Source organism: Podarcis gaigeae, assembly GCF_964106915.1.
Source record: "Podarcis gaigeae genome assembly, chromosome: 2".
NCBI lineage: Eukaryota > Metazoa > Chordata > Lepidosauria > Squamata > Lacertidae > Podarcis > Podarcis gaigeae.
Window position 1 is genome coordinate 38,161,508 of NC_139679.1, and position 25,351 is coordinate 38,186,858.

The 25,351-nt window shown below is 41.5% G+C and overlaps 1 protein-coding gene across 1 annotated transcript in view; it reads left to right on the plus strand.

Annotated features, from left to right (window-relative positions):
* Positions 1-1,186: 1,186 nt before the first annotated feature.
* Positions 1,187-25,351, plus strand: part of SEC14L1 (SEC14 like lipid binding 1) — a 34,699-nt gene continuing 10,534 nt past the window's right edge. Inside the window, exons 1-9 of the mRNA XM_083725828.1 lie at positions 1,187-1,415; positions 4,845-4,935; positions 16,951-17,100; positions 17,187-17,318; positions 18,800-18,928; positions 19,744-19,975; positions 20,445-20,554; positions 23,457-23,646; positions 24,717-24,805. Coding sequence (XP_083581954.1) covers positions 4,873-4,935; positions 16,951-17,100; positions 17,187-17,318; positions 18,800-18,928; positions 19,744-19,975; positions 20,445-20,554; positions 23,457-23,646; positions 24,717-24,805 — 1,095 coding nt within the window. The 5' untranslated portion in view covers positions 1,187-1,415; positions 4,845-4,872. The remainder of the gene's footprint in view (positions 1,416-4,844; positions 4,936-16,950; positions 17,101-17,186; positions 17,319-18,799; positions 18,929-19,743; positions 19,976-20,444; positions 20,555-23,456; positions 23,647-24,716; positions 24,806-25,351) is intronic.

Below are 25,351 nucleotides of genomic sequence, written 5' to 3' on the forward strand. Positions count from 1 at the left end.
TAAAAAACTGACGTGCTCTAGGGCTGAATCCTGGCATTAAAAACAAACAAAATCCAGCTTGTGCTAATTTATTATGGAATTATAATATTGTTTACCACAATTCCTCAAGTGGCGAGGAGTTTCATGGGTGTAGCGCCTACCTAGATTTTATTTCCTTTGGAATAAGGTCAAAGGAGGCTTACTGGTCTTTTGTCATATTGGTGTTTATTTGAAAATATGCAGGTCGAGCGTAGGCACCCAAAATTCACTGCAGCCACTCAGTTTTCCAGGTCTATTACTTACACACACATGTGCGGCAGGGGTGAGGCAGATCATTGAAATCTTTGCTGGGCATTGATACGGAGAGTAAGAGCAACCCGTCTTCAGTTTCTGTAATAAATAACACCTGCCAAGAGAAACTTGTCCAACCCGTTTAATGCTAACAGAACCCCCAAACTGAAAGGGACCCAAAGAGATCATCCAGCTCAGTCCCCCACCCATAACACTATGCACGGCATATTATTGTACAGTACTGTGTGTCACATTAAAATGAATTAAAAGTAACACATTGGTATGTTGTATATGCAGTACAAATGAACACAAGAGTTTTTTTGTGTGTGATGTTGTGGCACATACAATTACGATGTTTTATGTTCTTTATGTGTTGCCCCTTGCCCCCACCAGTTGGCGGCAGCTACTTCAGCCTGCCTTATGAGTGAGCCAGCTCCAGAAAGTGTAGTGGCGTTCTCTCTGGACCTAATGGTCAGGGGTACCTTTACCTGTACCTATGCTTTGAGTTTTACTGATTTTCAGTTATGAAAGAATCGTATATACAGAAGGAGCGGAGAAAAAAATAACAATACCAACAGATCGGAGTACAGAGACAGCACAAAAAGGGGGGGGGGGATATTATAACCGAAACAATCCCAGTTGTGGTTCGGAGGATGCACGGTATTCAGATAAAAGTGCGATTTTTGCACCATGTTCCGTGTGTTCTGCTGGTGGACGAAAGCCATGCTCGATCGACTGCGCCCATTCAGCGGCGTTCTCTATAGCAATCAGCTGCCACAGCAACACGGTAGAAACGACCCCACTTGCTGCGAAAAACAGCTGCGCGCCTTCGCTCTGAGCGTTCCACACACCCTGCGCGAGCCTCTTGGGAGCATGCGCAGACGGAGGTGCAGGGGCGGGGTGGAGCGTCCCCTCGTCTCCTCACAGTGCGCAGGCGCACGGGTTGGAAGGCAGCCGGGCCCCTCCTCTGCTCCGTCACTGGCTAACAACGAGCCGGGCCGTCTCCGCTCTCTGTTCCCCCCTCCCTCCTCCTCCTCTTCCCCCTCCGGAACCGGCGGGGGCAGCAACACCCGAAGGAGGGAGCCGAGCAGGGAGCCGACATGAGACAAGAGACCAGCCGGCCTTGGCGATAGAAGAAGAAGAAGGTGGGTCCCTGGCCGCTCGGCTTCTCCCTCCCTCCGGTCCCCTTCATCCGCTCGGCTGCTACCCTCGCCGCTGCCGCACACAGCGGCGCCTTCCTCGGGCTGCTCCCCCCACGCCGCCCCCTCCCTGAGGAGGCCACCTTCACCCCCACTAGCCGACCCCGGTTCCCGTTTTAAGCACCTTCTCTCCCCCCCCGCCAGTTCCCTTTGACTCCCACCCTCAGTGCTCCTCTCCCCCGCCTGCCCCCCCCCGTCCACGAATATGCTCTCTCCCCCTGCGCCTCCTTTTCTCTCTTCTTCACCTCTGGCCATGTCCCATCCTCTCTCCCCCCCCCCCCCCCGACTTCCCTCTCTTCCTCTGGTTTATGCCTCTTTTGAGGATTATCTCACCCCCCCCATCTCTCTGCCCCAAAGTGGCTGGTGCAACCCAGCCAGATGGGCGGGATATTATTATTATTATTATTATTATTATTATTATTATTATTATTATTTTTATTTATTTATTTATTTATTTATTTATTTATTTATTTCCCTCCCTGTTCCTGGCTTCCCACTTCTACCTGACTTTCAGCATTCTCAGTGCATCATACCTCTTACCTCCGCAATCCTTTCCTCTATTTGCCTGCCTCTTCCTTTCCACCCACCACTTTCTGGTACCCAGATTCTACCTCTTCCCCGTATTCTCATTCACATTCTCTCCTCCAGCTTTCCCGCATATGCCATTGCTGTCTTTCTCTGGCTTCTTTCCCATTGATCTCTCCCCATGCTTGTCCTTAAAAGCCTTGGCTCTCCCCTTTGTCCCTTGGCAGCTCTCAGCTGTTCCCTCCTCTCTTTTAATTTTCTTCTCAGTTTATTAACCCCAGACTCAGGCTTTGTTTACTTGAGTGCCCTTTGCTTTGCCCCAGAATACTTCTTTCTTTCTCTTCCAGCCTCCACCATACTCCCCCACTGTGGCTTTCTGTTCCCTATGCTATTCTTCTACTTGCCTATTCTGAAGTTAGGCAGTTGTTCCCTAGCTGGCTCCTAAAATTCCCTACCTCCAAATAGTTCAGATGGATAGTGGCCAAATGTTTGGAAAGTTTCCTCCCTCCTCACCGATTCTCTTCTGTGGTTCTTAAGCCCTTTCCCCTCTTTTTTAAGTTTAGGGAAAGTTGTTTGTCTCATTAAAACTTGCCTTTTCAACTTCAGTTCTGGAAAGGGGCTACAGTGCACAGGAGATTATTAAATTTACTAAAGTCACTTAATTCTATGAGTCTGTGGTAGATGAATTGAGAATAAATAGATCCTAAACTTAGTCACACTTGGTGACTTTTTCTGTTTCTGCTTTCGACTGCTTTGCAGACTGCAAGTGTGGTGAGAAAGAGGAAAGAAAACTGTTTCAAGCCTGTACTTCATCATTATTTGGATTGGGTTTTTCTGCTTAGATGTGTCAAAATTCCTGTGACCAAACTTTTCTTTTCATGTAGTTCTTGTCTTTCTAGCTTCCTAAGAATAATGGTTTGGTGGCTTGCTGACAAGCCGATCACTGTGTTGCAGAAAGTTGATCTTCCTCCAACATTCTTCCCTTTAGCTGCTTACAGAATTATTGTTGGAATCTTGGAAGAGACTATTAACTTCCATTGGCATTCTGAAGCTAATTTGGAGAAGCAGCCATTTGTAGACTTTTTTCTGTAGCTGTAGAAACTGGTCCTAGCCACCCAGACTGGCTGGAACAACCCAGTCAGATGGGTGCAGGACAAATAATAAATGATAAATAGAATGGCCTCCTAACACCCATTTATGTTGGCTGTGTACACAATATTTGTGTACATTCTTGTGTGTGTGTGCATAAGAAGTCTTGATTGTTAAGCAATACACACCAGCCTGTAGTATTCAGTCCCATTAATTCCTTAAGGGTGTTCCTACTAAGTGCCCTAGTGGCAATTAATTATAGTATCTGTAGAGCATTGCATTTTTCATCAGCTTCTGTGTGCTTGTGCAGAAGTAAATTAACTAAAGATATACAAAATGTATGCTTGGAAGGTATTTATTTTACTACTTACAATCTTTATTGTGTTTATAAGAATGAAATATTCATTATTTGTTCTTTTTGTTACTTTAAAATATTTCCTGTGTATTAAAATGATTGGGACCAGCCCTGAGTCTTGGGGAAAGACTGAGCTAAATTTTAATAATTAGCCCATGTTGCATTCAGATTTCAAAATAGTCAGTTTTTTATTTACAGTTTGGCAACGTGTCACTCTTAGATATTAATTCAAAAATCTTATTCTAGGTATACTGAATAATTTCCATACTTTCTATGATCTCTTTTTGCTAAAAACAGATGTTGTTCAGAGCCACTTTAATGGGAAAAATCAATAGAGAAAGTAAGGATAAAATCTTATACCTAGTTTTTCCCATTATATTCAATGTACCTTGTCCCATTTTTAAAAAGAAGTTGCCTGCTACATTTTCCAGTTAAAGTAGTTGAGTCTGAGGATATATTGTTCACATTATAGAGATCTGCTAGTTTTAGTATGAGAACATACTGGATTTTTGGAAGGTACCCCCCCCCCCCAATTTCCTTTTCAGAGAAACTTACTTGAATATATGCTTAAGTAGCACATAGCATAGAAACTTGTTATAAGGTTTTATTTGCCACTTGTCAAGTAACATAACCTACACCATTGAGATGAGATGAACAAATCCTTTTCTGACTTTCAGCTTCTTGGAGTTAAGATACATAATTGGTACCTCCCAAGGTCCAGGTGCCATTATGTGAAGGAACTGGCACGTGCAAGTATAATACAGGGAGTCTTGCAGACGTGACTGGAAATATGTGGGTGTAGGATTGCATTCCTAGTTGCCTTTTGGCTACTGATTATTTCAAATGCATTTATTAGTGTATTCAAGCTTATGTAAAACCGTGAGGACCACAACCTTGAAATGCCATGGCTGAAGTGAAAACACATATGTAGTACAAATATTGCTTTGTACTTCCTGTGGTTGCTGATGTAATGCCTTTTCCTGGTCTGTATCAGTAACTGTGCAGGGTGTTCTGCTGATGTTCTGCCATCCTCTGAATGTGAAATTATTAATTGAGCCTGAAATGTGTTTCTTAAAATAGTAGATTAAGCACCCCAAAAACACATATTTTAGCCCATGTAAATGATACTGATTTATGACTTAGTATAGTTATTCAGATTCCATGATGGTAATGACCTTGGCTATTGCCTTTTTAAACACGTGGTCAACTGTGAACGTATTCTGATAGTAGCACCACCAGTAGAAATTATTGACCTTGAGTCCTCAGTCCTCAAAATCTTCTTGCATATGTCATCAGGATGTGGAATTTTGGTGATGAAAAGGAACATGCAAAAAGTCTCCATGGTTACTGTTTAAATTAGTGTCAATAAATGCATTTATTTCCTACTATTTTTGTTCTCTTCCCAGATCTGTATAGTACTAACTCTGTGCAACCATGGTGCAGAAATACCAATCTCCCGTGAGGGTGTATAAGAAGCCATTTGAGTTAATTATGGCTGTAAGTATCAGTTTATAATATGTTAATAAATTACTTAACTGCTTGGGTGGGTAACATTGGTTAATAAAAACTGAGTGCCATGGGGTATCTTTGCTCTGAAGTGGGTGCTATGTAAGGCAATTTCCAGTTACAAATAATTTATGCAGGCCTTTCACATTTGCTCCAGGATATGATGGTTGAAAAGTTTCAGCGGGTGATCTGGAACAAATACCTGAGGGAAATTAGAACAGTATGTTCTGTGTTTCTTGCTGTCTGTTCATCTAGATTAGGCAGTTCATGGGATTATTTCCATCACCACACCAAACCATGATTAATGAAACTTAGCTATAGTTTTAGCATGATATGTGAGTTGATAAACAACAGTTATGGTTGTTGCTCTGTCTCCAGAGCCTGTTGCATCTAGAGATTAGATTAGATGAAAAACAAAAGCAGTCAGGCAGCTCTAAAGCCATGGTATTTTAAATATATATCAGACTATGGTTTGCTCTCAGACTTTGCTTAGGTATACAATGGTTTGATGTGATGTCTGAATTGAAGCCACTGAAGCATATGGTTTAGGGATTGCAATGTTGCACATATCTTTTCTTAGTGTAGTCTTGAGATAAGCAATGTCTTTAGGGAGGAGTGAAATACGTATTTGTAACTTTTAAAAAACCTCTTGCTTTGAAGCCTAGCAGGAACTCCGACAGACTTGTTGTAGGAGGCACAGCAAGCCTGAAGGTGTTGGCAGTGGCCTTTTAAGCAGATCACCAGGACATGCTGTGCAAAACAACTTCTTTTGACTATAGGGCCAAGATATATTTGAAACACTGGTAAAGAGGATCAGTTCAAGTTGGCACTGTTTATACCTATGACTCGGAGAGACGTCAGCACAAGTATAGGAGCAGGAAGAAGAACGCCTACATTAAGACAGTATTAAGTGATGATATTAATGCATGTATTTAATCTGATTTTCCTCCTTAAAGTCTCTTCAGCTGTAAGGGCATTCCTGTGACTTGTCTATGCACACCTTGTCTGAAGCAATGTTGAGATCTGGGGGGGGGGGGGGAATCTTACCACCATTATATTTTATTTTCTAAACATCCTAACGGAGCATAGCATGATAACTCATGGGAATATGGGTGAAAAAGAAGTTAGGTTTTGGTTAAGTGAGAAAGAGAGCTGAAGCCATCATTTTTTGTGTTCGTAGGAAGTTGCTTGCATAGGAGAAGCCAGCAAGATTTATAAAAGCAGAACAAAACCCAACCATGCTAATAGAACTTCAGTTTTGTTGGCAATATGTCTCAACCCTGAGCATGCATCTTAAGGTCAGAAATTGTGCTGATGACCACATGAGAGAGATGTGTTCAGTCAAGTTCTGCTGATGCTTTTAGCAAGTTTGCAGATAAAAGTACATGGTTGTGGACATGCTGAAGGAGCTATTATTTCTCATTTTATACAAGGGCTTAAACAAGGTTCGGTTCAGGAAACCGTATCCTAGATCTAGGAAATTCTACTAAGTATCCTCTCCCTTGTTCAGAAGTCCTTGAGAAATCTTAGCTGGTAATGGTATCTCCTTAACACAATGGCCAACCTTCCTTCTTCCGCCTCCCAGATTCCTCATGGGAATGGACTGGCAGCAAACAATGTGAACCCTTCTAGGGTGAGACTTGTTATTGGTGAGTAAAGACGTCTTTACTCACCACCTTCAAAAAAATAAAGTGATGTTAGAAATCACTAGGCACCAAAGCAAAATAATGTGTATTTTTGGTACTTCTGCTTCCTGTTTTAAGGCAGAGGTTTGTCTATGAAGGATGGAGACATGAGAGTTCTCAGCAGTTTCAAATATAAGCTTTGGGCTTCACTTTGAAGCCTTTGTTTGTTCATGGCCCACTAGCCATATATTGCAAACATCTTTGCAATAAGTATGCAATAATAAGTATGTAGAGTTCTGCTCTAGCTGTGTAAAACATAATTTGTGCATCATACCTAGAAGCCCCCATATTTGCAGTGAAAATGTTCAGCCTGTTGAAAAGGAAGACGAAACCAAGTTTACAAATATCTTCAAAACCTAGCAAGAACAAGCTTTTTAATGCTGGCTTAAATGGGTTTTATGCATGAGCAGTGCAAACAGTTTAATGGATTTGTTCAAGCTTGGAATATATAACCTACTGAGCTCTGAACAGCAGATACATTTCAAAAAGATACACTTAAAACGAGAATTTGGCTGAAGGGGTGCTTTATAAAATGCCCCTGTAATGCAACTAAGTGATTTACTTTAAAAACTAGACCCCCTGAGCTCAGTCCTGCAAATATGTGTATAGCAACACAGTTCTAGATTAAGTGAACACACTAAACAACGTCATCTTTGTCCTGATGAGTTGCAGCCAAAGTTGGTCAGGGCTTGATAACAATGAGGGTGGAGTAGGAATGTTTTTTGAGAAGGAAACTGAAAGAGAAGGTGGTGTAATTCCTTTGCGCTGTTCTCTTCCTTCAAGCAAAAGCCTTTTCAGTGGAATTAGATTTCAGAAAGGGAAATTGTTGCATGTAATTAGGAAACCTTTAAAAAGTTTCTTTACTTCATGGTTCACAATGCTAACTATATTGATTCTTATCTCTGGTAGGGGAGAAGTGTGGCCTAGCCAGAAACCAGTAGAGCAGGATTGGCCTACATAGATTTTAATCAGTTTTATTGATGCTGAAGATGGATGCAAGCTTTTATTGTCAAGAGTTGCTAAAAAATCAGCAAATGTCTTTGACTGGCAGACACCATAAATATTGGCTTGGAGTTCAGTTCTGTTGGTCTGTTGCCTCTGTAATGCTGGTAATAGTAGTTTTGGCTTTTATAAGATTGTCATAATGAAAAATAATGAGACATTTATTGAGTTTAGTATGCTTAGGCTTGTGGCTGCACTTGATCTTGGCAGGATTGTTGAGGGTTTGGAGAAGAGGAGACTAGCTGTGAGACAGAAGTTCTTTGCAAAGCGGAGACCTTATTTACATCTCTTTTAAAGCTGCATATGTGCTTTCCTGAGTGCAGCCTTTATTTGCAGCAGAATCCTATACAGGCTGCTCAGAAGTAAGTCCCACTGAGTTCATTGTGGCTTACTCCTATGTAAGTGGGTGTGGAATTGCAGCTTTAGTGTAATGTTAGGCTGACATGCAGAGAACCACATTGCTAGTTACCTGAAGATTACAGTTGGCTGTTAAAATGAGAAAAGTGACTTCTCAAATTACAAATATTGTGTGTAGTTTTGTTTTTAAGACTATTAAGCATGCTAAGTTTTATGCACGTATGGCTCCAGGCACAGCAAAGTAAAATGGAAGCAGTATAGAAATCAGACAACTTTTTAAAAGCCTTGTCTCTAGAATTTAGCCTTGGAATCCTGTGACTTGAAGAATTAGAGTGTGTTTGGATTTTGTATCTGTTACACTCCTCCTTATTCTTATTTCAGGGCATTCTTCCTATTTGACTTATTTAAATGGCAGATTTAAAGCATTATTTTACAGTAAGTGATTACATAAAAAGAACTCTTAAGAAAGCTTAAGTAAAATGCAGGAGTTTCTGTTCCTCTATTAACAGCCAAAGAAATTGTGGGGAACTTAACTCTGTTTTTGTACTATACTCCTATGAATTAAGGGAGAGGCTGGTTATTGCATTGTGGATTGGGTTTTAGTGGCTTGTAGCCTTTTTGCCGATGTCTGTCCCTCTGGAAAGTATTTGCTGAAAAGTATGGTTGGGGGTTAGCATCAACCTGTCTTGATGCTTAGGTTTTGAAGATTCACTACCCCTATTTCAGTCTATATAAAAAAATAACCAAGAAATGTAGCACAAAATGAAACTGTGGCTGTTTCTGGCACCTGAATAGGAAATCAGGGGTTTCAAAAGCACAGATGGATTCCTGAGAATCTGCGGGCCAGTGGAGACTGTTCCATTAGGGTGAATGGGGCACTGCCCCACCAATCACATTCCGCCCCCAGTCATCCCTCCTGCCTGCCATCTAACTTACAATCAGCTCAAGAGGTGGCCGTGGCTGTCAGCTTCCTCCTCAGTCTCAATTTTGACCTTCTGGAAAGTAGCAGAAGGATGTGAGACAGAACTCGAATTACAGTGGTACCTCGGGTTGAGAACTTAATTTGTTCTGGAGGTACGTTCTTAACCTGAAACTGTTCTTAACCTGAGGTACCACTTTAGCTAATGGGGCCTCCTGCTGCTGCCACGCCTCTGCTGCACGATTTCTGTTCTTATCCTGAAGCAAAGGTACTATTTCTGGGTTAGTGGAGTCTGTAACCTGAAGCGCCTGTAACCTGAAGTGTCTGTAACTCGAGGTACCACTGTACTTGTCCCACCTATCATTGCTCTCAAGGTACCCAAACGTAGTGGCTTTTCTGAACATGTGTTGTGGTTTAATACAGCAGCAGGCATTGATGTTATGCTTTTGCTTCGATAATACTGTGATACATAACCCTGTGTGATCAAAAAGGGCACATTTATTGTATTTGTAGCCTCTTGTCTCCCACAACACTGTGGGAACAAATGTCATGGAATTTAGATATGCTCGGGCCACAATAGGAGAGCAAGCAGTGAGTTTCCTGACAGAATTGCTTACTTTTCCAAAACTTATTGTGTTTCTCCACTTGCTGGAAAATGTGAGTGACATCAGCCTTGGGTTTAGTTCCAAGAACCTAAGTTCTGCCAGTAGGTCTTCCTCCCTCTTGAGGGTGTTTTCTAAATATGTGTACTGAAAAATACCCTTTGTTTTTGTGTATACACTTTCTGTTCTGCAACTTGTCAGAATTTAGTTGTCAACTTCGCAGTTCTTCCTGTGTGCTTTGTGGTGGTAGTTCATGGTCTGTAAACTGCAGGTGCTGCTGTTGTCACAATTTGACTTTAATATGAGTGGCTGATTGTAAACTTGTTTGTCAGTACTTCCTGGGGTGGTTTGGTTGGACTCCCAAAGCTGGGGAAGGAGGAAGAGGCAATGTCAAAGGAGGGTTTATAAAGGATGTTGGGGCATAGCAGGAAAGCATTTTCCAAAAGAGACTCTCCACTGTTCTTCTTTGATGTTGAGACTTTGAGAGTGGAATTAAATGTAGTGCAATGCTCAGCAGATCTCTGTATCAGCACAAGCATTTCTGCTTGTCTGATGGAGCAATCAGTCCTCTCATTCCCCCTGCACACTGTTCCAGGGATTCTTCCACCCGCCATGTGGAGAGAAGCCTTGTTGCACTAGTGGAAGTCCTTATGCAAGTTTGGCTGGCAGGGCTTGTTAGTTGAATCTAAACCATAATTTACATTTTTGTAAGGAGACTGACTCCTAGCACTGCATTTTTGCATTTACTTGTGAGTTTAGGTAGCCTACCCCTACAAAGCCTAGTGTTCACAACTGTTTTCCAATGATAGTTGGAGTGTATATATCACATTTTGACTCCTGTACTGCCTTGGCTACTGCTGTGGTTAATGGTATGACTTCTGTACTGAATCACAAATTATGGGCGATATTCTGCTAAGCTTTACTCTGAGCAAATCCATTGAAATCAGTGACTATGACTAAGTAAGGCCCATTAATTTCATTAGGTCTACTCTGAGTAAAATTTAGCTGACTACCACCCTACATAAGGCAAAAACACCATCGAAATTAGCCAGGCACATTTTGCACCAGGCTTTCAACCAGTTTCGATCAAGTGAAGATGCTTGGGTGCCAGGATGGCACTTGACATCTCCACCATCTGGGGATCATTGGATCTGGACTGTTTTCACACACTAATTCCCCACACTGTAGAATTCTACCAGTTATATTTTTTTTCTGCACAGTCAGAATGAATTTTGGGAACCAAATTGCTTTTTTTGTGCAGCCTGAGGAAGAGCAGTCACCATTAAGAAAAAGTGGACTATCCCTGGATCAAGTGACTTTTCTTGTTTAAATTCTCAAAGCTCTTAACCTAGCTCAAGGTTGTCATCTGAACTAGCCAGATGTTTATCTGATTATCAATCACAGTAAGTTCCTCATTTGAAAAATATGACCATCAGGCCCAAAAATGGCAACTAGGCATTCTGTTTTGGCGACTGTAACCTCGGTTTAAGGAGTGATTTGGCGCCTAGCATACATATCTGAGTTTCTAACACTGATCCATATGTCCACCTGTATTCCAGTGTTTATATTCTGCTGTTAGTACCTCTGGAGGAAGTCTTCATTATTTGATTATCACTGGTGGTGGTTTTATGTGTATGCTGCCAAGCAAGTGAATGCAGCTGGTGTTATATCCTTATATGTGGGTTTTGGCTATATGGAGCCCCGTTGCCTTGTGACTTCCTTGCAGACATCTGTTTGCCTTATAGGGGAAATGCCTGACTTTCCTGTCTTGTAGCATTTGTGAAAGGCATAGCATCAGCATAAGGGAACCTGTTAACATAGCACGCCACCCCTCCATTCCCCTTATAAGCCTGCCTAATGTGCCATCATTTTCAGTAAGAGGACACTGCAAACTCCCCTGCCATTTGCACTTTATCACAGTCTTTGCTATTGACAGACAATTCAGGGTTTTGTTGCTGAGTGAAGGAGAAGCTTGCTATTCCAGTTTTGTGAGTAGCCTGTAGCAGTGGAAGAAATAAACATAATTGCAGAACAATTGCATAACTGGAGAACAAAAGATCACAGCTGCCATGCCGGTGGTCTGTACCTTGTTGCGCAGGATTCTCCTGAAATTCCATTACTGCAGTGAGCTAATCGAGATTTAACTGGTGTAGACCACACTGTAGCAGCTGTGTCTGGAATCGTGGCAGTATTCTCTGAGTTAGGTCCTGCTAATTGAACCTGGGAGACCAGAAGACGTTTTTGGTCTTAAATATTTATTTGGGGAATGGACATGGTGTGTAGAATGAGGTGGTGGTATCCGTATGCATAGATCTATGCCCTTGGAACAAATTCAGGTTCATTGTGAGTGCAGTTTCTTCAAACTGCCATTTCATTGAACTCCAGGTTGGCTGCCAAAGTCAGCTCTGCTGTGTGACCTACTCAGCATGTGGAAAATTGTATCTAAGGGATGGGGGTGGTTTGCACAAAATTGCAAAGCTTCAGTATCTGAGACCCTTAACCAATGTTCCAGCCACTGAGCCATGCATTCTGAGTTAGAAAATTTTGCTCACCCCACAAAAGCTCAGGCTTCAATGATTACTTGACGTCTTAAGAACAAGGAAACGAGTTAATTAAAACATTCCAGCCGCTTAGAATTTTGTGATGGATTTAGCATAGCCCAGTAAGGCGACAGGCAACCTTTTAATGCTGGGCTTCACTGATACATTGTTACTAGAAAGCCTTCTAAAATTCACCCAAATGAGACCTGAAGCTGTGCAAGTTCAGATCAGCATATAAATAGCTAAGCTACCCTTTCAACCAAAATTTATTTCAAATCTTATAGTTGCTAAGCAACCCTCTGCATTGTCATGGGTTGAGCTGAGATTTTGAGCTAGGGGAGGGTGGTGTCGGAAGCTCTTCTCCACTGTCTCAGCTGGTGACGGGCTCTGTCATTTCCCAGCATACCAATCGCTCTGGGAAAATGAAATGGTGCAGCCGTTGACTGTGCACAGATCATATGAGGGAAGTCTAGCTGCTGAATGTCTTGAAAGAAATAGAGAATGTCTGTTGTAATCAGATTTTCACTGAAGAGTTCTAAGCATGGCTGTGTTTAGAACACCACCATCAACCAAAATCATGCACTTAAAATTTTATAGCCATAGAGCAAAGTAGAAACTAGTAATACTGATTAGGCCAATATTTCCAGATCTAGATGTCGTCCTTGGTGTTGAACAAAATGTCTACTAACATGGAGCAATTACAGGCTAATAAAATATTAATAGTTACCAGAAACTACGAAGTTTGTGTTGAGGCATCAGCTTGTTGCAAGACAGCTACAATGCACACCACCTATTTCAATATATATTTTTGAATTGTGAAAGCTAAAAATATGTTACCATTTTCATATCCAAGCTTAGGCTCACTTTCTCCAGTCGTCTGAACTAGAATGAATTCTTTGCACAATTATAATTACAGTCATTCGTACACATCGTGCTTACTCTTCATGCACAATTCTTTTAAGCTGAGAGTAAGAGAAAGCATTTGGTCTCCTAAGTTCCTCATGCTCTACAATGTATTTAGTTTACCTGCCCAGTCTTGTTGTAGTGATCTAGTTTTGTTCTTTTCATAATCCATCTGCTTCCTTTTGAGTCACATAATAAGTATGATGGGGTATTCATGTGCTTTGCACCTTCAGAGGTTCAAAGCCAGCTTTGAAAAAAGATGCCATTTCCTCTTTAAATACAAACTATAATAGCCTTTGATTCTGCTTTTCAGCTACATTTGGGGCACTGAACAAAATGTGATCAGCACTATAATCCTAGAACCTAGGGTTTTAAGAGTGAATGGTAAGGGCACAGAAAAAGCAACATTTAAATGAATTTAATAAGCTTCCTTCAGATACTGATTCACAGGAATGTTGAGTGCAAGCAAGAGCAGCAGTTAGGCTCTATGTGGAAATAATGCAAAATACATTATGTAAGTAGATTCTGCTGCGGAGCTTATTTCTCTTGTAATCCTGTTCAGAAGCAGAATTTGTTTTCAAATCATGGTGCTTGATTGTCTGAGCTTACCTATTTTGGGTGATATTTGGAAACTCATTGCTCCTGCCAAAATTAAGGTGACTTAAATGGGTGCACAAACAACCTCCTTGGTGTCTTGAATGCAAGAAAAATACTGTTAAAATGCTATTTTTTATGGTATGTGTAGCGGGGCCAGCATGACATGTGAATGCAGGATTTTGTTAAGGCATTGGGGTGGATTCATCAAGCATTTGGAGAGTGTTATATAAGTTGAGACAGTTACAGTGGTACCTCGGGTTACATACACTTCAGGTTACATACACTTCAGGTTACAGACTCTGCTAACCCAGAAATATTACCTCGGGTTAAGAACTTTGCTTCAGGGTGAGAACAGAAATTGTGTAGCGGTGGCGCAGCGGCAGCAGGAGGCCCGATTAGCTAAAGTGGTGCTTCAGGTTAAGAACAGTTTCAGGTTAAGTACGGACCTCCGGAACGAATTAAGTACTTAACCCGAGGTACCACTGTATATAGATGGCTGAAGACAACATAGTCATACTGCAGAATCTTGAGACAGATCATTGCCGTGGAAGTGGATTTGATATGGAAGCAGCATTAGACTTTCAACAACTCATGTGTATTTTGGGAAACAGTGATTTGTCAAAAGCCTCCTGAGTGAATTTATGACAGACTAAGGATTTGAACTCAAATCTCATAGTCAGACTCACAATATCCATTGAACCAGATGACTCCGTATGTTGGCAGTCTTGATGAACTGCCAGATTAAATCAGTTCAGACCAAGTTCACACCTCCAGTTTTGCATTATTTTGCCATGGAACATGCAGATAGAAATAGAGGCTATCCAGTTAGCAGAATGCTTTTTGTGGACTGCATTGCGTCAAGGCTGCAAGTTTATGAAGGCTTTGGGTGTACTTCATATTTGAATGTTCTCCACCAAATGAACTTTCTGCACATGCTATTTTTCTATGGCATGTGCTTCACTCCCTCCCTCCCCCAGCATGTGTGTTTGTGTGTGTGATGTGTGCACTGCAGAGCATTCCAACATTCAGCTGCCCTCCTTCACTGGTACAGCTCAAGGAAAGCATTCCCACCTGTTTCTGCTGACTATATAAGTTGGCCCAGAGTTATGCTTGGTCTTGGAATACCATTATTCTCTCTCCCCGCCCCGCCCCCATTCCTCTGTTAAATTTGGGAGTAGAAAAGCTGAGCATTTTCGGTAACTGACACCTTGGACTGAGTTAGCAGGGGGTTTTTAAATAATAAGTAACTTCATAGAGTTATTTAATTCTACGAAGTTATTTAATTCCATTAAGCTACATAACTTGGGCAAGTTAAAGAAAATAACCGTTTCTCAGTCCTAGTGGGCAGGGTGTTGATTTTATGCTCATGGCTAATATCAGGTGAAAACGAAATTCCTGTGTTCAGTAGATAAGAGTGTAAATATTGATATTTGATGATCAGACTGTTTCCTCATTTGCACGGAAAAACTTTCCTGAATGCTGAGTGCTTTGTGGTGACATTGAATTAGTTTAGGCCAGCTTTCACCAACTTGGTGTCCTCCAGGTGTTTTGGACTACAATTTCCATCAGCACCAGCCAGCACTTGCACTATAGCTGTATAGCACAGCCTAGCATGAAGAAGCAACTGCACAGGTTCCAGGAGAGAAGATGGCAACCACTTTGCTGCTGCTCTAAATCTTGGTTTGGTTTAACATTTTGTCTAAGCCCAAGACAAACCACAAGCTATTGACCATAGTTGATTGTTGTGTCTTCAAAAGCCCCCTTCAAAGTGTTATTTCACACAGCACTTTGAAAAGCACTTCATAGGCCCCTTTGAGCCAAGTCAGGTTTTTACCTGCTCTGTTTTTGACATCATACAACCTGAAGTATAGAGCAGCTGGGTGTGTCCTGTCAGAAATGGCCTCTTGGGCCAAAAGGGGAGGCCTGGTGGGCCTAATAAGGCTCGCAGGCTGGAGGTTTCCCACCCCTGTAAATAAACCCACCCAGTTTTGACGAAAAATGAAGAAATTGGCATGTGTTTGAGAGAGATCAAGAGACTGATGTGGTTCAGTGCAGCAGAGATTCTTTACTTGCAGAAGTGGACAAGAGCTAGGATTTCACTTCTGCATTTAAGAATTCATTTGAGTGTGACCTTCAGTTTGTTGCTGTTGTGGTAAACCTGTGTCTGGGCTGTGCCACTTCAGATGGCTGGTAGGCTTCTCACGATTGAATACTCCCCCCAGCTGAATACTAGTATCTTAGCGGGCTCTGTGTGCTAGGCTTTCAACCTTTCTCATGGACTTATAGCTTTGCATATGAAGAGAGAGGTGCAGGAGTTGTGTGTGTGTTTGTACAGAGGAGCATCCACTTGCAGTCTGAAGCAGTACAAACTGGACACTGTTTAACCAACTAAGTCAGAACTAGGCCTAAATCAATCTGTGCCCTGGACATCATGCCTGCATGCCGCTGCTGTCGCAGCTGGGTCCCTAGTCTGGCCATTCTAGCTAGTCTGCCATTTTAAGACTCTACGTCCCTTATAGGCAATGGTAGTAATGCTTCTACTTTCTTATTCCTCTCAGATCTATTCCTTTAGGGTGAATGCATGTTTCTCTTGAGTAAATTTGTTGCCATGAGAGATGGAAAGGGTATCAGTTTAACAATTCAGCCACCTTCCCTGTTGTTTTCAGCTGCATGTTTGTTCTTCCAGCCCATAGAATCCCCATCTCTTCTCATGACATCTCCATGAAACAGTCCACTGTGAAATAAAGTAAAATGGAACTGACAAAAAGCCCTGATTCTGTAATTGGGCATTATGGGAGAATAATATTGGATACATGTACACAACACAACTGTTCTCTCTGCTTCAAGTGAGGCCCTGAGAATAGGGAATGCAAAACAGTTTGTCAGTCTGTGTTCAGGGATTCGAAGGGATTCCAACCCGTAGAGTTTGTCTTTTGGAGTTTTCTGGGTTTTTCTTGAAATGCAGTACCATTTTGGGGGCGTTTCAAAGGTTTATGGATGCTGTGACCATGTTATTTATTTAGCTGAACTGAGGACATTGCTGTGTGAGTAACTTAATAAAAAGCATTAAGTTCTTAGGCACAAGTATAGTCTGGTAATGGCACATTGCAGTCATTACATGAATGTAGCTATTGTGCTTGGGGAGAGCTATTATTGCAAGGAACAGACCTTGAAAGTCTTTACTAGCCTCTGGGGAAGTACTTTCGAGAGTCGCCTGGAGAGCTTTCACAAGGAGTGAAAATTAGACTCCGAGCCTGCTAGTGCCACATACTGTTGTTGGTAGATACTTGAAATGCACAAATCATCATCCTTTAATTATTTTAACAACTTGAAGAAAATGCAACGGGTCGTGATCAGCCTTGTAACGGAGCTTTGACATTTGATCTTCCTTTCTTTCACAGGCTTACGAAAAAAGGTTTCCTACTTGCCCCCTCATTCCCATGTTTGTAGGCAGTGATACTGTGAACGAATTCAAGAGCGAGGACAAGGCCATCCACATAATTGAAAGGCGCTGTAAACTGGACGTAGATGCACCACGGCTCCTGAAAAAGGTAACTGAATAACAATGGTTGGCCTGAATAGCTGTCTACAAGGCTGCTGCTACTCCAGTTTAACTTTGCCTCTTCCCTTCTCTCAGATTGCAGGGGTTGATTATGTTTACTTCATCCAGAAGAACTCACTGAACAGAAGAGACCGCACTTTGCACATAGAGGCCCACAATGAGACTTTCTCAAATAGGGTCGTCATTAATGAACACTGCTGTTACACGGTGAGTCAAGGCAGGTTGGTGTGGTTTAAGCCTTCAGTGGAGGTTTGCACTTTGGCTTTTCCTTCAATAAGAAAGTTTAATGCTGCACATATTTAGCTGGCATGTTTGAGCTGGGTAACTTGGACAGAATCCCACAACACTGAAATATCAGATCTAGTCATATTTAACATTCTGTGCTCAGGCAGCACAAACATATTGAATATGTTAGGACTGGCATGTGTTCAGAACACTTCATTTTCATTCTGATTTAAGTCTGCACGGGTGCTAGCAGGTGTTCAGACTCCTACTTGATAGTATGTCAGTGCCAGGGCATAGGATATGATGCAGGTGAGCTGACAAGTTCTTGTCCCAGTGTCTTTTAATCTTGCAGACAGCCATGATTTATTTTTTTAGGAAAAGCAGACAATCAAAGCAAGGTAAAGAACTCTGTTGCATGCATAAGTTTCCACATTCTTGCCAACAGGAAAATCTAAATACCAGGGGAAATAGGCATATAAATCAAGCCTATGTTCACTGTCTGCTTTTTTTCCTTCTTTTAAAGAGCTGAAAAATCTAGAGCTAGCAATTTAATTTCTTCAATGATAAGGGGGTTTTAGGCTGCTGCTTCTCTTCAGAGAGGTGACAACATCGCAGCAGCCATAAAAACTCTTAGCTGCTAAGAAGAAATAGGAGTAGTGTGTGGCAGTTTGAATACTAAAACTCAATTTTAATTCTGGCTGCTAATTCCAAACATTTAATATTCCTCTAGAATTACTTTGAAGGCATCCACCATAATTAGTCATAATTTTCCAAGTAGAATTAATTTAGCAAAGTACAGGAGTTGCCTGCCCAAGTTAAATGTGCCAGATCTCTGCTTTCAGCCTTGCCATATGCAGAGTTATATTAACCTAATTAATAAACTCCAGTGAATGTAGGAATGCCTACCTCTGCACAGGAACAGGCTGTTAAATTCCTTATGCCTTGAGTTAGACAATACACAGCAATTCCTTTCTCTGTGGCAGTTTTCAGGATGACTTGTGTGATTTGTGACAGGAATTGAGAAAAGTTGACTTCTGTGATGGTGGAAGCCACGTTGAGAAACTAGCAAAGAGTTGCACCAATAACTTGAATGTGAATACTTGGAATAGTTCTGCTGAAATGCAGGGATTACACATGTGTCTTACCTTTTTGGATCTTGAAATGGGACTAAAAACCAAGAGAACTGAAAACTCATAAACATGAGCTTTACAGAGCCCACTTAGGTCGATTACTATTTTAAAACCTAAGTCCTTGACCAAAGTACATTTGCAGTCTTAAGCCACTGTGGTTTACATTGCATAGTGGTGCAGCTTTAAACTAAAGCTTAGTTGTGTTGTGCATTGGTGAGCATGCCAGTTGGTTGCACTAAAAAAGAACATTGTATGCTGTACTTCAGAATTTCTTGTGATACTTGATCAGATTTCTCACACTATGTGCCAACCTTTTGTTTCTCAACACCCCAGGTGCATCCAGACAATGAAGACTGGACATGTTTTGAGCAGTCTGCAAGCCTTGATATTAAATCTTTCTTTGGATTTGAAAGCACAGTAGAAAAGATTGCCATGAAACAATACACCAGCAATATTAAAAAGGTGAGCTTTCAAGTTTGCAACTCCTTGGCCTGCTGGCTCTCGATATTGCAGCTGGAGTGATTTTGAGCCCATTTGGGATTTGTCCGGCCAGGTTCGGCTTTATTGGTGGCTGCTCTTGTCCTCTATGAATGGCGCATTCTTATTTAGACAATATTGATTAATCTGCTCATGTTGCAAATAGAGGAGCCTGCGTGTGCACTGACTTTGTGATTTGACAATTGATTATGCGGTTCCTGGAATGCGTCATAGGTGCTTAAACTCTTTGTTATAACAAAGTAAATAAAGATGCTGCTTTTTAAAAAATCTCCCTAGAGGCAGTTGCCCAACTGCAAGCATGGCTTGGATAGGCAGTACTTTAAATCATACTGTGCCAAACACCATGCGACTTTAGAAGTTTCCCTACAAGAATAAAACAACTTGTCAAAAATAGGAGGTTGCCTAGCTTATTGTGCCCTGTCTGTAGAGGAGGTGCTCAATTGCCTTTGTCAAAAGTGGGAGCTCCATGCTTCCCAGACCAACCGTATCCATGCTTGGCTGAAAAGCAGTCGGTGGGCAAATGCATTGCCCTAGGTCTCCTTGTGACTTTGAGTTGGTGTATCTTTTGAGAACCATGGAAATAGGTTCATTCTTTTCTAAACTAGTTCATGCTCTGGGGTGTGTGTGTGTGGTGCTGAAATGTACAAGCATGTAGTGGGGCTCTCACTTTCTTAGAGTACATCTTGTTTTACATAAGGAAGAACTAATAGTGCAATTTCCTCTGAAAACGTATGCCCAAAGAGAAGTGCATTGACTAAAGAATTGCCTTGCTTTCAAAGGGCAAAGAAATAATCGAGTACTACTTGAATCAGCTAGAAGAGGAGGGAATTAATTATATTCCTCGTTGGAGTCCCCCGGCTAAATTTACGTTTGAACGTGGTGCATCTCATGTAAGGCGGCCACTGTCCCCTCCAATCAACATACCTGAAACTGCCACCAAGGAGGGACTCAGCTCTAAGGAAATCAACAATTGCAACAATGCATCAGAGCCCACAGCTGGAACACCCGATGGTGCGTTATTTGCTTCCCCTGTCTGCCTTTTGGGGTTATTTTGTGCCTCTCCATTAATATAACAGCTATAGTTTAAGCAAGGAGTTGGTGAATCTCTATTTCTATGCTGAACTTCTTCAATTTCTGTAGCCAAACTTCATGATTTTAGCCGCACAGCATAAATAGCACAAACAACTACACTGATATGTTTTCAGATAAAAAATCTGTAGGTTGCATTTTATTAACAGAAACTTTGAGTGGGGGAAAGGCACCCAGTATTGACTAGGGTGATGCCTAGCTGGAGCTGGTGGAAGAAAAACAGCTCAGCTAGTAGCATTTCATTCTTTTCAAACTATGTATTAAAAATGGCAGCTTGCTCTGCAAAGGGGCAAGCCAGAGCTTCAACTTGAAGAATGTATAGTGAAAGCCATTTGTTAATTGATCCAGCAATCATTGATTTTAATAGCATTTGTGTAAATAATGGTTTCAGACAAGCTGGATGCAGACTACATCAAGAGGTATTTGGGAGATTTGACACCACTTCAGGAAAGCTGCCTCATCAGGCTTCGGCAGTGGCTCCAGGAAACGCACAAAGGCAAAGTAAGTATCTGTCTGCCTGCTTGACTTCCCGTTCATCGGAAAAGTGCACAGCATGCAAGATGGTCTGGCAGCATGTCAATAATCCATCCAAGGGAATGGACATTTTTACATAAGATGGCCTTGAACTAGTTTGAACCTGATACCTTTTAGTTTTTCTGTGTGCTGTAAAGTCTAATCTTTAAATCTACTTCCCAGAGTGCAGAGACCAGATGCTTTTATACTTAAAGAAGAAAAAGCTTTGGCTTGGTAGCCTAGATATCCTTTCATATATGCTAAAGGTTATGTATTGTAGAAGCATAAAATTGAAATGTCAACAAATAAACCAGTTTTACTGTGTCCTGCTTGGAGATTGATTTAGTTCCTTGCAAGGAGGCTCCTGTTAACGACATTCCTCCGTTAACCACTGCCATGCCTTTCTCACAGCATAGATAGTTTGAAAGCATGCAAGACTGCACACTTGGGCAGGTGGTCCGTAATTCATGGAATGTTGCACTGAGATTATATGACTAGCATAAAAGCTAAAGGCCAGTTGGACATGCAAATACATCTTTCCTGCAATACTGCAACAGCCAAATTCCAAATTCCTGTTTTGTTCTCCCCGCCTTCCACAGCAAGTACTTCAAGAGTGAGCTATTTAAAATAAAAGTTAGCTTCAGTTCTAAGTCTGAAGTTTAGGGAGAAAACTTCGCATAAGAAAGAGATGGGCACAACATGATCCAGCGAATTGTGAATAGCTGTGACTGCTCAAGGAATGTACCCCACTAGTGGTAAATACGTATTTGTTGCTGTATAGCACACAAAGCTACCCTATGTTTGAAGGGAGCTTCTCACATAGTAAGTACCTAGCTAAACTCAACTTGAATCCAAAGCTTCCAGCTTCACATTAGAAGCCACATTGTGCCATGATCTCTTGGTGTGGATGTGCTACTTAAAATGGATTGTGGTTCATTCTAACTTTCCATCATTTGTTTTCAAAATCAAAGTAGCATCCCCCACCCCCCGCCTCACCAGCTTGCAAAGTTTCTGTGCCCCTCTGCTCCCCAATGTGGTGGTTTATTCACACCGGCCTGTGCTTTTTGCGTTTCCTTAAGTTTCTTCCTTGCACTTTCCTTCTATCGTAAGTCAGCTTGTTCACTTCTACAGCTTCCAGTTTCCATCCAAGTTTTAGACATGGTCATTTTCTCTAGCCTAATACTATCTTCGGAGCTATAGGGCAGAAGCTCAGTTTAAATCACTTTTTCATCATGATTATGTCATGTTAGCATCTAGAATGTCTGATTTAATTTGGCTCCATTAGCAGTAAAATAAAAGGATGCTTCAAGCATTACCTCTCACCACTCTTAAGTAATTTTTTGATGTAGAGGCCAAAAGTTGATTATATTTTTCAAAATCTGGGCTGTATTTTGTTCCGGATTTGTAAGTAGTAGTGCTCTTTCTTTCAAACCTGCTTATTTTTATGCTATCTGCCATATAAGCAAAATCTCCTTAATTACTTTCCCAATATTTACATAGTTGCTTGATCTTCAATGCAGATGTATCCCGGCTTAACTCTGTTATCCAGTTCACTGCAAAACCCTTGAGTCTTTGCCATTTCCCTTCTCGTCTCTTAAATGTCTTGCCTGATTGTACCCATTTTTCTGTGGATTAAACTAAAGAATTGATGACATTTCCATCTGATTTTTTTGAACAAAAATCTCCTCACAGCTTTGATTTGCTATTTTCTCACGCCTCGCTCTAGCTGTTCATCTCTTTAACACAGGTTTTAACTCTGGTCTGCTTGGAGGTGGCATAAAGTAATGTTTTTCAGGATGGCATTGTAAGTCAGTTATAGTTTAACATAGCTAGAGCAAAGGAATAACAAACAGTTTTCTTACAAAGCGTTCAAAAACTTCCCAGCTTGCTTTTTTCCCCTCTTGGGGCACATGAACAGCAATGCTGTGAATGGCAAAGTGTGCTGTGCTGTGGTCATTGTCCACAAAAGGGGGTAAACTGACAAGTGCTATTGGGAATCTCATTCAGATTTTTAATCCTATTTTTGTGTTTGTATGCGTGTGTGTGTGTGTGTATACAAGCCTCTTTCTTTTACTGATTGCCTCCTGTTAATTGCTAAAAGTCTAACAGCTATACTATAGCAGAAAACATACAACCACCCCGTTTTACTATTTCCTGCTTTCTCCATCTTTTCTCATCCAAATTTCATGGAATTTGTAGAGAGGGCTTCAGTAGTTTTCTTTGCTGTTCTCTTGATGCTTGTATCCCTGCAACCATGATGTAAAGACCTAAGTGGAGATGCTGTAATCCAAACTGTGTGTCGGCTGCAGTGTGTAGGTGTGTCGCATGAACACTCCTCATGTTCCTCCCAGGGAAAGGGATTACTTTAACCTCTGGTTTGCTATTAAAACTAAATTGCTGTGTCACGAAATGATGCATGTCTAAAAAGTGTGTTACCAACATGAAAAGTTTGGAAAGCTCTGCTATAACCTGTATTCGTGGGCAATAGCTATTTTTCTTCTTTAGTTCTCTACTGCTGGTGTCTTCCTGGTTCTCCGTGAGTGAAAGGGATGGGGACGGCCTCATCTAAGAGAAACTTCCTTTGACTCATGTGAACCTTCTAAAGAGCATGCAATACCTAACACTATTGTTTTATCAAAGATGCCATAAGCCACCTTGGGTTGGCAATTTGCCTCGAAAGCTGGGTGTAAACAGTAATGTAAATACTAGAACAAGTTATTTATGCAGAGTAGATTTAAATCTAAGCAATTAAGGCAGCTGCCCCAGTTTTCTGCTCCGAGGGTGTAAAATGGATATTGCTCTGTAGCAAATGAAATTCACCTCCACCGTTTAGATAACTTTGGAATCAGCTGGTTTGTAACTTTCAGCCCCCTTTCACTGATGTTTGCAGATCCCAAAAGATGAGCATATCTTACGATTCCTGCGTGCGAGAGATTTCAACATTGACAAAGCCAGAGAGATTATGTGCCAGTCCCTAACGTGGCGCAAGCAGCACCAGGTGGACTACATTCTGGAGACTTGGAACCCTCCTCAAGTACTTCAGGATTACTATGCTGGAGGCTGGCACCACCATGACAAAGGTAGAGTAGCCCTGCTGCCCTATGTAAGCATAGGTTGTTAGCCCATTATTCACTTTGGCTGGTATGTGTAGCAAAAGGGGCCATAGGAAAGGTTCTCTGTAGATTTTTAAAATGTCCCTTGAACATTCCTGCAGAGGTAGGAACAAAATGCTTTTGAATCACTACGCTGTTTTTCAAGCATCATTCGGGCAGGATTGAAGACATGAAAGCATAGTTTTCAGAAACGTCGTCCAAAAGACATACACAGTGTGCATTTGTTGGAACAAGCGAGGACATGTGTCTGTTATCTCTGCTGCTAAAGATAGTGTTTTAAACAAAATATTGCCACTGTTAAAATTACTCAGCCCCTGAAAGCTGTGCTTCAAAGAATAAAAGCTGGCAATAATGTATATTGGAATTCTGAGAAATTCAACTTGATTTTTTAAAATAAAAAAACTAGCCTTCATGGTGGGGGAAAAATAATAATGCTTTACTGCATCAAGTTGTGCTTTAAGTGAAATACCTAAATTTTTAAAGGGGCTTACAGCAACTTCTGTCTTTTTTGTGTGTATGCCAAGTATTCTGCTTTCAAGTACTAAAGCTCCTACAGTTTTCTCACAAACTTATAAAAGATTTTATTCAATCCTCAAAGCCACACACTTTGGGTTAAAGAATAGTTTTAGGCTTTCATCTAGCTGCATTCCATTAATAGCTCAGACTGTAGGAATGTTAAGCTTTCCTAAGGCAGTTCTGCCTGAAACTGCAATCATTCAGATAATATTGACCAATACATTAAATTGGTCCTGCAGCCTAATTTTTTTATAGCTTTGTGCCAAGTTGCCAGCATCATCCTGTTTCCTACAACGTTAATGAGAACATACAAAGTGTATTTCTCCCTCTCCTTCACCCCAGGATTCTTGCTAATACAAGTTCCTAATGAGGTGGTGGAGTTAAGCTGTGCCAAAGGTCAGATTTCCTTTGCAGCCAGGGAGCGACAGTTGCTTTCATAGAAACCAAAGTTGCCAAGCAAACACTGATCATTCTAGTTGCCCTTGCAAAACCACAGTTGCCGCTGTTCTTTTTTTGTTCAGATGGGCGTCCACTGTATGTGCTGAGACTTGGCCAGATGGACACCAAAGGCTTGGTGCGAGCTCTCGGGGAAGAAGCCTTGCTTCGCTATGTAAGTGCCTTTGATGCCATGTGTTTTGGTAGTGAACACAATGTTCCTGTTTTATAGCTCTGCTTCGCATTAGAAAGATGAGCACACTGTGGCTGTCTTTGTCAATCTGTGTTCATTTTTCACACTGTTCTGCCAGAATATGAGAAGTTTTGTTTTGTTCTTTGTGGGTTGGATGGAGTTGTCTTACTTTGTGGTTTACATATGCAGGAAGGTGAGGTGTTGGAATCCTGAGGTCATAGAGTGGTTTGCATTACCTCTGGTTGTAGGTGGTGGGTTGTTTTTTTTTAATGTTCCCATTTTAAAAATAAAAATGTCAGCATGCAAAGGGGGGAAAGCAGCACATTAGGGGGGAGTTTCTAAGCCAGCTTGTTTCCCATTGGCCAGGTTTCTAGTGTGTGCATGGGGATTTGCAAAAAGGCGATTTCCCCACTGTGTAGTAGAACAGTCCTCTATATTACCTCATCCCATAACATTCTGTGGTATAGCCAGACAAAAAGGTTATGGAGTTTGGTCTGTAGTTTTTCCCTGGGCCAGCTCTTGCAACTT